The sequence below is a fragment of the Myiozetetes cayanensis genome, unplaced genomic scaffold (genome assembly GCF_022539395.1).
Source record: "Myiozetetes cayanensis isolate MyiCay16 unplaced genomic scaffold, myiCay2020 scf23, whole genome shotgun sequence".
In the NCBI taxonomy this organism is placed as follows: domain Eukaryota; kingdom Metazoa; phylum Chordata; class Aves; order Passeriformes; family Tyrannidae; genus Myiozetetes; species Myiozetetes cayanensis.
The window spans coordinates 5,654,689-5,668,150 of NW_026087445.1; the positions used below are offsets into that span (position 1 = coordinate 5,654,689).

Sequence of the window (13,462 nt, forward strand, 5' to 3'; positions counted from 1 at the left end):
AAGCCAGAACCAGAGGGACATCCCCTCCTATTCATTATTGCCCAAAACCACACAGACCAGCAGCCTGTCACAAACAGCCCCGATTTGTCCTGATCTGACAAGGGTGTTAATTAGTGCTGGCAAAGAACAACTGAAATCCTGCTAAAGAAAAAAGAGAAAAAAATAAAAAGAAGAAAAGAGGCAGTTTAAGCAACTTTTTACCTTAGAAAAACCAAATAATCTGCAGATTATTACTCAGATAAAATGACCAGCCAGGTGTCACCTGCTGAGTGGGACAACCACAAATCCTGGTGGCCCCTGAACTGGACAAAGCAGGAAAAAGCACAAACCACCTGCCCTTCCCAACACCAGCTCCAGCCACAATGTTTTTCTCCTCAGATGACCAATTAAAAAAACAACCCAACCACTGCATTCTCTCCTCAGTGCAGCTGGAAAGGTAAAAGTTTGATATCATTGTCTCAAAGTGCCCTGACATGAACTGGCTCTGTGGGACGGTCAGAGCCAAATTAATACTTCAAATGCCTGAAAATTCCAGTAAGAAACAATAAGAAATTAAAAGAAAAACCAAACAAACCCAAATCTAGTTGATCAAAAGGCTCCAGTGAAACTGTATTTCTGGAATTAAATGTTTATTTAAATATGCAGATGACTCTGTTTCATTGCTACAAGGTCAATATTCGCTTTCAAATGGAAGCACTTTATTTGGTTGAATTCTGTCTCCAGAAATGAATGGGCAACACCAGAACCTTTTACACTGGCAATGAAATCACAACACTGAGATGCCACCGAAGTCTCGAGATCAGTGCTCAAACACACATACACACACATATACAAATAAAAAAGTGCTCGACATCATCATGTTAAAATAGAATTTTGGCTTCTTTTAGGTCTTTTGACATTTCAGGCAGGAAAACAAAAACCAAAGAACAATATGCATCAAACTAAATGAACTTCTGAAAAATACTCAGCATTAAACACAACTTTTGAGTATCAGTAAATATGTTTCTTCTCTATTTACAGGTGTTAAGAAAGGGCATTAGAGACTTTTGCTGGGGGGTCATGAGATATCATAGATGTACAGTCCACGCTGCTGGGCAAGATTAGTAAATTCAAGCAGAGTTTTTATAAACCAGTCACATCTTCAGTTCTTCAGCATTTGCCAAAGGTAAATTCTACAAAAATTCCTCGTTCATTACCCTGGATAAGGGCAGCGGAATAAACGTGGAGGCTACGACACAGGACTGTCACTATTTTTGAAATAACTTTTTAAGACCCAGGCTTTTGGGAACTAGTTGCCAAGTTTATAAAAACTCCATTCGTGGTCTTTCCATAAAACTTTGGGAGTCAATCAGTCAGCTAAAGCTAATGCTCCTTCTACAGCACAATTGAGCAACACAGACATTGCAATTGTTCCAATGTTCCACAGAGGCTGACAATAATATACTGTCCACCCAGATTAAATATAGAAAAGCAAACTTTGATCTAATTTTTACATAGATGGCACAACAACAGGTGAAAATGAATTCTTAGCTGCTGATTTCAACAGTGCATTGGACACGAGAATAAAAATACTGCAGCTAAAAATATTTTAAGGATATTTTCGCACCCCCCCCAACCCCGCCCCGTTACCTGCTCAACCCTTTAGATCCCCCGAGGGGGATGCCACAAAGCCTTTGCACAAAGCCACAGGTGCCAGCTGGGCATCCCCCTTGGAGTCCCATGGATCTGAACAGCTCAGTGACCACAGCAGCAGCAATGACAAGGATGTGGTTTAATGGATTATGACCCTCTGATGCCGCAGCAGAACGGCCTCAGGATCGGTGTTCCCTGCGCTCAGCACAGGCTCCAGAGCCACTTGGGTTGGGTTTAAAACACAAACCTCCTGCTGGTTGATGCTGGCAGATATTAAGCACCATCACTGCAACAGCTACAGGATGAACTGTGGCACCGAGGGACTTTGTGCTAGTGAAAATAAAAATCGGTGTCTTGAACGGAGAGAAAGAGGCAGAGTTATGAACACAACACATAACCCAACTGAAAAATGACTTCCTCCTGCAGGGGAAGGGCCCAGGCCATCCCCAGCATGGAGAGTCTGTGATGTTGGGATGTGTTTCCATGTGCTGACCCTACACAACAGCACAGCAGGCAGCAAAACAACACTCACCTGTCTGCAAACTAACCCTGAGAGGTTTCATTTTAGGGTCACTGCCCGGAGTGAGCTTTGACATAAACTTTCTCAGAATCTGGGGATTGTACAGAATATGCTGAAGTTGGGTTGGAGCCAGGAGATCCCCCCCAAAAGATGTGTTGATCTATGAATAAATTCAGCCCTCAGGAGCTATTTGGTGACAACTGACTCTTGCAGGGCTCAAACTTGTCCAAGATGACTAAAACCCAAGCCATGGTAATGACTGAGAGGAAACCAAGTTAGAACACAGAAGTTTAGAGAGCAATTGACCCTTTCATAGGCAGTTGAGGTCCAGACCTTGTGATATTTGGAGATGTTGTAGCTCTCTCTCCCCACTGCGTGATGTGACAGAGTGCAGCATCACTCATCATCCTACTTCTGCTTCAAACCAAACCATGTGAGAACAGGGTGGTCACAATTCCTGTCTGGCTGCTGGGTCCAGGTCCAGTCCATGGCAAGGTGGGAGAAGGAAATAGTGCGATTTCTTTTTTTTTAATTTTTTCTCCTCCCCCCCCTTTTATTTATCTAAAAAACCTCTGTTATTCAAACATTAACTGATGAGAACGCACAGGAGGTCATGCAAAAAAAAAAACAAAACAAAAAAAAAAAAGAGAAGGCAGGTCTGAAATGCTGAAAAACAAACCAACAAAAAAAAAAAGAAAACTGCAAAGAGATTAACCACGAGCCACAAAATAACGTGACCCTGAGGAAGGTGGGCGCAGGCAAGGCAACAGGGCGAGCATGCAGGCTGAAACGAGAGCCAAACAGGGCCTGTGACCAGCAAAATGGGGCTTCAAACCAAAATGCCACTGTCTGTGTGTGTCTGTGTGTGTGTGAGGAAGAGGAGGGAGAGAGGAGGGTGGATCAAGAGGGAGGGTGCAGGGAGAACGAGCAGGAAAAGCAGCAAAAGCAGCATACACACATGAGCTCAAAGGGTTTCAGGAAACAGCAAGGCCATGGGGGTTTAATACTTGGGATGAGCATCAGCCTGTATTTAAAAAAAAAAAAAAAAAAAAATTAAGGCTGACAAGTATTAGTGACCTTTTGGGGAAAGCAGAATATTGAATGATGCACAGGGATCAAATTTAATATCTGCAAATTCAGAGCCCAGTCCAACTGCTGTAACACTGTGCCCAGGGGAGGTTTCCCACCTCCCTTCCACGCTCTCTGATGAGAATTCCTGCAGGATTAGCACTAAAGGCACCGTGTGAAACGCTGATGGACCAGTGTGTACATTCAGATGGACTGAGGGACGAAGGGACAGAAGACAGACCAGCACATGCTTGGGACTCTCCAGCTGCCCTCTGCATCCAAGGGCAGCCAGCAGTTCCCTGACAGAAGGTGGGGGGAAGTGGGTGGGGGAGAAAGTGTGGGTTGTGTTTGACAGAGGGGCTGTGCCAAGCTGGCAGAAGAGGGGGAAAGGCTGATAAGGTAATCCGAGCCACAAGTAGCATGCCATGGAAAAGAGCAAGCGTCTTGAATGGGACTGGGATGGAATTTAGATCTGAATTTTTCAAGTGGGAACTCCAGACTAGACTGGGAGTCTGGCTTTCCATGGGTGTGTTTTAACTGCCTGCAGGGTAAACAGACCATTTTGTTTCTCCTTCTGTGACAAGCTCGCCCCGAGGTTCTTGCACCAGCACAAACACCTTTAGGAATCTAAAACATAAGAAAGACAAAAAGAAAGAGACCGGATTAGAAAGAAGTTGGGGAAAATGGGATCCCTTAAGAGCAGCACTGCCTGCAGGAGGTTAAAGGAAATAGAGCATCAAGCATCTACTGGGTTACAGGGGGTTAAGGAAGGTTCCCAAAAAACAGCAATTCCTTCACCCTCAGCCCTCTCCTCCAGCCTGGGGATGAGCATCACTGGGACCCTGCTCTCCTCCTCAGGAGCACGACCCTGCCAGCACCTACTTCGTGCCACAGAGAAAACAAACAGCTTTACAGTTCTCAGTCTGCAAAGCAGCACTGCATCTGTTCCAGTGACAGCTCCAGAGACCATCAGTGCTACCAAACAACAGCAAAGTAAAACGTAAGGACTCTGCAGAACAATCCAGAGCTCTCCTTTCCACCTCAGGCTGCAGAGACCTTTCCCTGCCAAGGGAAGCCCAGGAATACACAGGTCAGTGGCCCAGCCTAAGCCTCCAAACCCCTCCTCTGTCCATCCCTGTTCCCACAGTCTGCTGGCTGAGGACAAGTTTTTCCTCTGGCCAAGTGAAGCCACAATCCAGGAGTGTGATTTGGCCCAAACTGCTGTATCCAAGGGAATACAGGATGAGTCCAAACTTCCTTCATGTTTCAGAGAGCACCCACTTCCATAAAAACCCTCCAAATGACAGCACAAAAGAGTTTTTCAAAGAGCCACAACAAAATATTTTTCCTGAACAGGAATTGCATTGGTACTTAGTGTGGGAAGGAGCTCTGGGCCATTTGCTCTCCCTTAGTAAAGTTAAACTTCAGTAGTTTTTGCCACTAATTAATCACCACTTACTAGTAATTGGCATTTAAAAAAACCCCAAAAAAACAAAACCTCATAGGAATGAGAAAATATAATGTTTATTAGAAGAAGACACCATGGTACATCAAGCTACAAGGAGATTCCTGACAGATGATGATTCTTCAAAAAATAAGAAAGGAAAAGAGACAACCACACTGGCCAGATTTAACAAACCTTAACACACACAACAGCAGTTTCTATGTGACTCCAACCAGGTGCAGGCAGCTGAGTAACCAAAAAAACACTTTTCCACATAAGAGGGACCAAGTAGTTACCAAAACAACAGCTGGGTTAAGCAGAAGGACAGCCTATAAAACCATTTATATTTATACACATATAAAAGGATAAAAACAATTCAAATTCAAGTAACTTTAGTTTTTAAGTTATGTTATATACATTATTTTTTTTTTTATACTGGGAGAACTAAGGGCACGTATTTAACAAAGGGATTTTAAAAAGCCACAGTCCAGTTTATAATTACTGATTCCTAAATGATTTGGCAAGCATTAAATAATCAGATATATCCTAGATAAAAAGTGCATCAGCGTGGTTAACTTTCACCTATTTATTTATATAAGTCAAGGCTCTGCCTGATGGTTACAGCAAACAGCAGAGCTGCAGCACTGGGAATCCCACGAGGATTTATTGATATCAGAGGTGAGGGGGAACAGACTCACAGCGGCCGAGGAGCCAAGATGCTCATCAGCCCAAAAATAGTTTCTGTCAAGAAGTTTAACTTCACAAACCAGCCCTTATTCCTTGCATGGCACCCAAACATCCAGGCTTTCTGCTGGAAAGGGGAACGTGGCATTTTTGTGGGGTGCGACGCAGAGTTTACACAAAGCTGGTTATTCCACGCAGGGTTTGTTTTTTTTTGTGTATCACACAATTTCACAACATCCCTCAGTGAAAGACAGTTTTGTTCCCAAGAAGATGATGAGGTACCATAGCCAGTGACACAGGATGGTCGGTCTTGAGTGACCAGTCCCTGTATTTGACAGTTCTCAGCACCAGACACCCGACGGGTACAGAAAAGCCCTGCAAGATGCTACACCCACATGTGTGTGCACAGCACAGTTTCCTGCGTGAATCCCAAGGAGAATGAACCCTGCACAGCTCTCATTTCTACCAGGAAGGACCAAAAAAAAAAATGCTGTTTGCTCTAAGTGGACAGTTGGGTCAGCGCTTTCCTCGGCAAGTGCTGAGCACTGAAATTTCGGAGGCGACCTGAACATGCATCGGCTGAGTGAGTGGTACCTAACAGAGTCTTTCAGTGATGGAGATGGGACATGTGCTTTCATCTCTTCTAAAGAAAACCTTCTCAAACACAGCTCTTAAAACAACCGTAGCAGCAAACCAGGAGAATAAAGGGTGGACAGGCCTATGCAAACCTACTCAGAGATTTTCTGAAGTGGTTTGTACACATCTGGAAAAAAAAAAAAAAAAAGGCAAAAGAAGATAGATATTACTGTTCTTTTTGTGACTGGGTCTGCCAGCACCCTCTGTTAATGTCACCAACAGCCCTCACACAGGTATTTGCAGGGACACACAGACCCAGTTGGGCTTCTTGAAGGCTGTGATCAGGAGGGCACCTGCAGCAATGACTTACCTGTCCTACTCAGCCCAGTTCTGCAGCAGAGCCCTGACAGCACAGGCCTCAGCTGACTGAAAAAGCAGCTTTTCATAAAGCTTTAGCAGTGGGATTTCTCAGGCAGAGCTGCCTCTGGCTCACAGCACAGCAACAACCTGGCTGGGCAGGTACTCCTGAGCCAGGGCTTATTCTGCTGCCTGGGGCAGTCACAGCTGCACTCAGAGCTGCTGGGAGCTCCCACCCTTCTGCAGCCAACCTTTAGCAGCACCAGCTGCTCAAGCTTCTCTCCAAAAAAAAGAGGAAGGGATTACTGAAGTTTGCAAATGCTTTAGCATTTACAGTGTTATTTTCTGGAATGTCATCACCTCCATTTCAAGGACTGAATCAAGTCACTTCTACCAATACATTAAAAATCAAATGAGAAACTTGCAGCTTGCAACAAACTTTGTCTTTTAAACACAGTAGCAATTCCCCCAAATCTTTATGCTGAACTCTATGAAAAAGTTCTCTTTTAGCTTTTAAGCAGACAATTGAGAAATAAAAGAGGTAACCATTACAGTTCCTATATATTAGATATTCACAGATACATTTGATTTTGTTCCTGAAGTCCAGCAAAAGTAATGGAAAAACTTAAAATTATCCAGGAAACCTCCATCATGGCTACAGAAGTGGCTGCAGCTGTCTCAGCCTTCATCCCCAGCATTGACTGCATTTTCAGTCTAGTGGAAGCTTTTTGCACCCCTCTGCAACAAAACTGACCCTGTGTTTGCCAACACAAACAGAAAACTCCTGTGTTATGGCAAAATAAAACAAGGCCCAGATTTTCACCTGCAGCAGACAAGGCACTGCACTGATTAACACTGAATCCAACACTGTGAACTGCTCACTTTATAGTGTTGATTTACACACAGTTCCACTCCTCTCTTCCCACTGTCCATAAATCCCAGTGAAAATGGTTCAGTGTTGTTTTGGCTTGGATGAGGCAGCTTGTTTCACACCAAGAACTCTAGGGTCTAGGAAACACAACAATAATCTGAAGGTTTAAGTGACTGAATAAACACAAATTATTGAACAGGGAAGTTCTAACACATCCTGATTTCAAACAGGACTAAAATCATTTGATTTCTCGGTGTATCCCATTACCAGGTGTTCAGTGCTGGCATTTATTGCAGCCAGGACTGCCCTGCAGCACTGCTTCCTTTCTCAACACACCTATTTGGGAGGAATTAAAAGCAACAAACAGCAGCTTGTGGAGTCCAAACTCTGAATGTCTGCATTGATCTTGCGTGAGCAAAAGATCAAACCATTAGTTATGGTCCTCTGAAACAGCAAATACACCTGAAATGTAGCAAGGTGGGAAAGAACAGAAGGGCTTTCTTAATGTTTTACCCATTTGTCAAGGACCACAGAGGTTTTGGCAAGATCTCTCCTTCCCCTACCTCACACACTAAGTGATGACCAGGTTCCAATCCAGAAGGTCCCCAGGACAGGCTCTGAAAAGCTCCCACACAGACACAAACCAGCAGTCTAAATATTTCCTATATAAAGTTCCACTGAACGAGTTTGGGACAACAAACAGCTGACTCGTGAACGTGTCTGAGATGCCACCTGGATATCTGAGGAGAGCCTGCATTATCCCAAATGGCTTTGTGCTTCCTGCACTAAGGTGGGCGTGCAATGGCACTGACAGTTGAGCAAACACTGTCCAGGAAAGGCTGCATTTCCCCTCTGGTTTCACAGCCCCCCACACTACCCTTCTCTGAGCAATAAAAGCACGTTTTGCAGTACAGCAAGCCATAATTAGTCCACGTATGGAATAATGCACTTGGTGGCGTTGTACAGACTTTTAAAAGGCTGTGTATCTGCAACACAGAGCAGCTTCAGGGTCGGATTAACCTCTGTGAAAGCAAACAAAATAAAAATAATAGTATTAAATATAGGTCATAGCACCTTTGGCATTTTTGTCCAAATAGACTTCAACATAAGACGTGGGGACATAGCCCTCCTCATCTTCGTTCCTTCGGATCCGCGTCCACCCGTCACCTTTGTCCTCCTCTATTACATAGAGCATCTCTCCTTCTGCTACAGAAATTGTTCCTTCATTCTGACCTGAAAGACACAGTAACAGGGATTAATTTAGGGTGTCCTGCACAGTGGGAACCAGAAGCAGTTTGGGGTGACGACGTGTGGACACACCCTTCGTGGCGAAACAGGAGTGTGGGATTCTGGGGTGAACACAAAAACCAGGCAAAGGTAATCCTGACACCAGAGTTTTGGTTCTTCTTGCTAAGTCCCTGTGTGACAGGAGACAAATCACTTAGTGCAAACAGAACCACACCAGAGCCTCATTTGCCCTTTGGCTGTTTGCACTGCAGGGCTTAAAATGAAGGTTTCCCACTTGTTCTTGGTGTATGAATTAGAAATAAAACAGTCAGCGAAACGAAGGTAAAGTTGGAGTGATACCTTCAAATGTATAGAGCGCTTTACACGTTCCTATGGTGGGTAGTGGTTCTTCATCATCAAACTCATCGTCAAAGTCCGTTGCAGGTACTTTCATCTCAGTCTCCTGACTCTGCTCCTCTGTGTAACTGCCATCCGGGCTGCTCAAGAGAGGAAAAACAGAGCAACTATAGCGACCAACCTCGGGAGCAGAGAGAGCCACTCGGTTACCAGGCACGTCAGGCACGGGGAGCAACTGCGGCTGGAGCAGCTCAGCGATCCCAAAGCATGGTCTGAACTGGCTGTGACACCAGATGGGTTCAGACACATCACTTTTACCACCAAAAGCTGTAAAAAACGCCTCGTCTCGCTCGCCTTCGCAGCAGTGAGCGTGGGGGATATCACCCAGTTCAGACACACATTTGGGATCGCAGCTCTTGGAGTTGGGATACGATAAAACAAGGATGTAAAACACATCCGAGTGCCTGCGACAGAATGGGTTTCTGAGCACTGCAGAGCTGCAGTTCTGCTGATCCATAAGCTGCCCACCCTGCCCAGATACTGTACCTCTCCCTGTCCTGGGCACAGCTGTTCACTGCTGACGGGTTCTGGGGCTCGTACATCCCACTCTGGCGCCGGGGCTGCTCGTTCCGCGCGGGCAGCCGGCCCTCCACCTCCGCCAGCCAGCCCTGCCGGGGAGAGACAGCCCTTCAGCTCTGCTGGCACTCACAGCACAGAACCAAAACGCTGTTTGGACACATATTCACATTGCCTTAACTGTTTCTTGACACCAGGTGTGAAAACACCATAAGCCAAGGGAATCAGTTGACAGCAGCTGCCAGGAGATGCTGCTGCTCCAGTCACTATCAAGCAAAAAGAAGTGTGGCAGCTTTGAGTAATCTCTATAACACCAGAGATTCAGCAACCTCTGGGAGTGCTGAATGCCCAAGAAGCAAAGCTGAGGAGAATCAAAGAGCCACTGATTTCAAACGAGGGAGAGCAGCGGGTAGTAAAGCCACAACTGTAAGAAACATCAAAAATTAATGGGCTGTATCTGTTTATGTACCAAGTGTAATGTAAAGAGTGAAGTCTTCTCAGCCCTATAATCCTTCTCATGTAATTATAATGGGCTTCATATATTTCAAAAACTCCCATTCAGCTCTTGAGATTTTATATCACTAAGGAGGTTTCCTGTTCATGGCAGACTATTCCTTAAAACATATTTCATCTGATGGTTTCCATCTTGCTGTTAAGTCTCTAACTGGTGCTTTGCATTTGTGTCACTCTGATTTTCCACAGACGTCTGTAACATGATGCTTCAATTTATTTAATTAATTAAATAAGCATCTGAACCCCTCTGGGCAGTCCTGAGAGCACTACATTTTCTTTTCACCTCCAGTTAGCACAGTCTGTTTTCTGTGGCAAATTAAGCTGGGGGCTGACAGTCACAGGAGATGGTGCATGTTTATGTTATACAAATCAGATCAAAGATCCTCATTAATGCAAGTGCTCAAGTAGCACTTCCTCACATCCAGCAAGAAGGTGCATCAATACACCTGGAAAAGCCAGAGCTGAGCACTTGCTGAGCTGCTTTTTACCAAAGTGTCTCTTCTCATACCTCAAACTTCTGAACTTCTAATCGTAACTTCTCAATGTTCTGTGCAAGCTCTGATAATCTGTGGTCCACACTCGCTGCATCTCCCATCTGGGGGTTCTTGATATACACATCTTTCATCTTCGTTAAGGCATCTCTGAGAGGCAGAAGAAAAATAAAACGTGTTAGTGCAGCTGGGGGCAAATGGAAGGATAACAAACTGCCTCTTCTTCACTCTGGGGTTCAACCTAAGCTGTTACAAAGGGACCTGAGAACATACAAATGGGGCTTTTGCCATTAAAAAACCCCATAACAGTAAAATCACTTGGCAGAAGAGAATTTACACTATCAGAGATGAAAAACAGTGATTTACTTACAATGTGAGATCATCTTTGGTATTGATTTTTAGCCTATTATTGTTGTACTACAATATCTACTTGCTAACCCCAGGGAAAACAATGATTAAAAAAAAACAAACCAAAAAAACTCACAACCATTGCAATGAATGACAGCTCCAAACTTTCTAAATTAATATCATTCCAGATCTTGGGGCAGAGACAAACAGTTGCATCATTATTATCTATCATGGACTGACCTCCAGTTGAGAAACTGGGACAAAGATGTATACATGGATGTATCAGTATTAGAAATGGGAGTGCAAACCAGAAATTCTCACCCTGCCTGTTGCAGTCTGTCTTTAGCAACCCCAATAATTTGTAGGATATTTATTTATTTCACGCCGCTTAACACAAAGCTGAGTCCAGATGGTTTGTGTTTGTCACAGCGCAGCGACAGACGGACTTCAGGCTCGAAAACTCAACCCTGCATCCTGCTAAGTCACAGGGTACCTTCCCTCGGCTCCTTCTGGGGGCTGTTTCTTATCAGCCCCAGTGCCAAGAGCCCAGGGTTTCTGAGATGGTAATTTTCAGTCCTGCTATGATGGATTTGGTGCCATAAAACCAGGATTGATGCAGGACATGCCTTGATGAGCTCCCTCGGTGCCTGCAGAGCTCGCACTGACAGCAGCGAGCTCCCTCTGACCTGAGTCACACTGAGGCTCAGCTCACAGAAGAGTTATCTGCCTGATGATGGACATTTCAGAGCTGAGAGAAAGATGGAATTATGAGCTGATTTCCTGTATTCCTAGTGCAACTGATTCAGTTTTTCTCTAGGCATTAGCTGGGGGGAGAAAGGTTAATGCGAGTCCCACGACTCGAGTTAACACTCTTTATATTTTAGAGTTTCCCACCAAACTCTTGACAATTGCAATCCTGTGCCTGGCTTTGCTTTGTGTGTGTGGAAACTGGGAAAAAGTGTGGGTGGCAAGGAAGTGGGACTGCTCTGTGCTTGAAGCCTTAAGGGACAATGTTGCAAACATATGAGTCACAATTATTACTATTTGTTTAACTCTTATTTCACTGATGGTGCTATTTCTTCAGTCATAAACTAGACTTTATTTAAACTAACACTCTGCTCTGATTCCATATCTGATTTTAATGTTGGGATCAATAGAGAGCAGGAAAAAATTCTATATGGACAATTTGAAGTTACCACAGAGGAATAAACCAAAGTAATGAGAAATCATATAACCACATGCAGTGTTCTTTTCCTAGTCATGATATAAAATACAAAGAAGAATTTTTGGGTTAGTAGGCAAAATAAACAGGTTCTTGAAAGCAAGATAACAGGACAACTGTACAAATGCAAAGCAGTATTTAGGGATAGACTAGTCTTGAAATCCTTCAGGGAAGAAAAGTTCCTTCTCTTGCAAACAAAACATGCTGAATCTTTAATGCAACTGCAGAATGTGAACAAACACAGAGTACAAACACAGGCTGCCAGAATCAATTAAAAGTGGGTAACTAAAATAGCCTTATTCTCAACCAGAATGTTAAATGCAGCCTTGTAGAAAAAGCATTCACAAAAGCACAGGAGTCATTATCTTCCCGCTTCCAGGAAATCTAAGCTACAGAGAGACTTGAGGCAACACCAAAGAATCAGCACTTTGGATGATGTTATAATGCTGGAACAGCCTCTCTGGTTGGGATCTACCTTGCCATTTTTCATTGGAGAGGTTTGACTCACCTTTGATCCAACTCCTTCTGAATGTCCTTGTTTAGTTCGTCCACCTTTTGCTGAAGCTTCTTTCTTCTTTGCTCAGGTGGGAGATTGCTGAAGTCTTCGGGCCCTGCTCCCTGCACAGAGTGGAATGGAGGGGGGGGGGGCATAAGGAAAAAAATTAATAATCAGAGTCTGAAAGAATCCTTTGGGATTGCATTTTGAAAACAGCTCACAAAAACCTGTGCAAAAATCACAATGGTCTGAAGCATTGTTACCATTTGTACTGTGTTATCAGTCCCTGAATGGTCAGGAACCTGGATGCCCTAGAAATGATCCCAGGACCACATCCTGCTTCCATAACAGTGGTTAATCAACTGGAGAATTCCAGAATTCAACAGTAAAGCAGAGGAACTATTTTTATCTACAGTTATCATCAGATTTTATTTAACACAGTTCCCTTCTCATGGAAAGCTGATCTTCCCTGCCTTCCTACACTCTGCTACAGAGAGCATTCCCATAAAAGCAGTTCCTGGCTTTTACTCCTGTGTCACAGTCACATTTCTCCTGTGCACCACTGCTGACTGAGTGCTGCTCCAACACAGTTAATTTTTGTCAGGGCTCTCCTGAACACACCAAGATAACAGAAGTACTTCCCACTGGATTCTGCAATTTAAAAACATGCTGCTTACTTTCCAGGATCCACCTTCCATGCCAAAGTCTCTCAGTTTTTCCTCTCTCCCTTGTACTAGCATAAAAATCAGGAGTTATATCAAAGCCATAGAACCAATCAATTTGAAATCACAACTGAAGGAAAAAAAACATGAAGACCACAGTGTTACCTTTGCGTGATTCTGCTTGAAAATCCCTTTTCTGCCTTCCAACTGCTATGTCTCCTCTTGATTGCCTCAATTTGACATAGCAGATAGATGACACATAAAATACATCCACACTATTTTCTTCACAGTCACACCTATTTTTCTCTTGCCAGAAGGCAAAAGGGACAGTTTGGGTGGGCTACATGGAACACACATCAATACTAATTAAGTTGCACCATAAGGGACTGAGGTTCTTATACATAATCTTGAATTTGGA

The 13,462-nt window shown here is 44.0% G+C and overlaps 1 protein-coding gene across 20 annotated transcripts in view; it reads right to left on the reverse strand.

The window, feature by feature from the left end:
• Positions 1-612: 612 nt before the first annotated feature.
• Positions 613-13,462, reverse strand: part of FNBP1 (formin binding protein 1) — a 94,534-nt gene continuing 81,684 nt past the window's right edge. For 10 of the 20 annotated variants that reach the window (XM_050320274.1, XM_050320275.1, XM_050320270.1 and 7 more), the window contains 6 exons: positions 12,395-12,504; positions 10,334-10,466; positions 9,283-9,404; positions 8,740-8,879; positions 8,227-8,385; positions 4,725-6,111 (listed from right to left, as the gene is read on the reverse strand). In XM_050320274.1, the coding sequence (XP_050176231.1) occupies positions 6,077-6,111; positions 8,227-8,385; positions 8,740-8,879; positions 9,283-9,404; positions 10,334-10,466; positions 12,395-12,504 (699 nt within the window). In that variant the 3' untranslated portion in view covers positions 4,725-6,076. The other 10 variants (XM_050320289.1, XM_050320282.1, XM_050320281.1 and 7 more) reach the window with 4 other exon arrangements.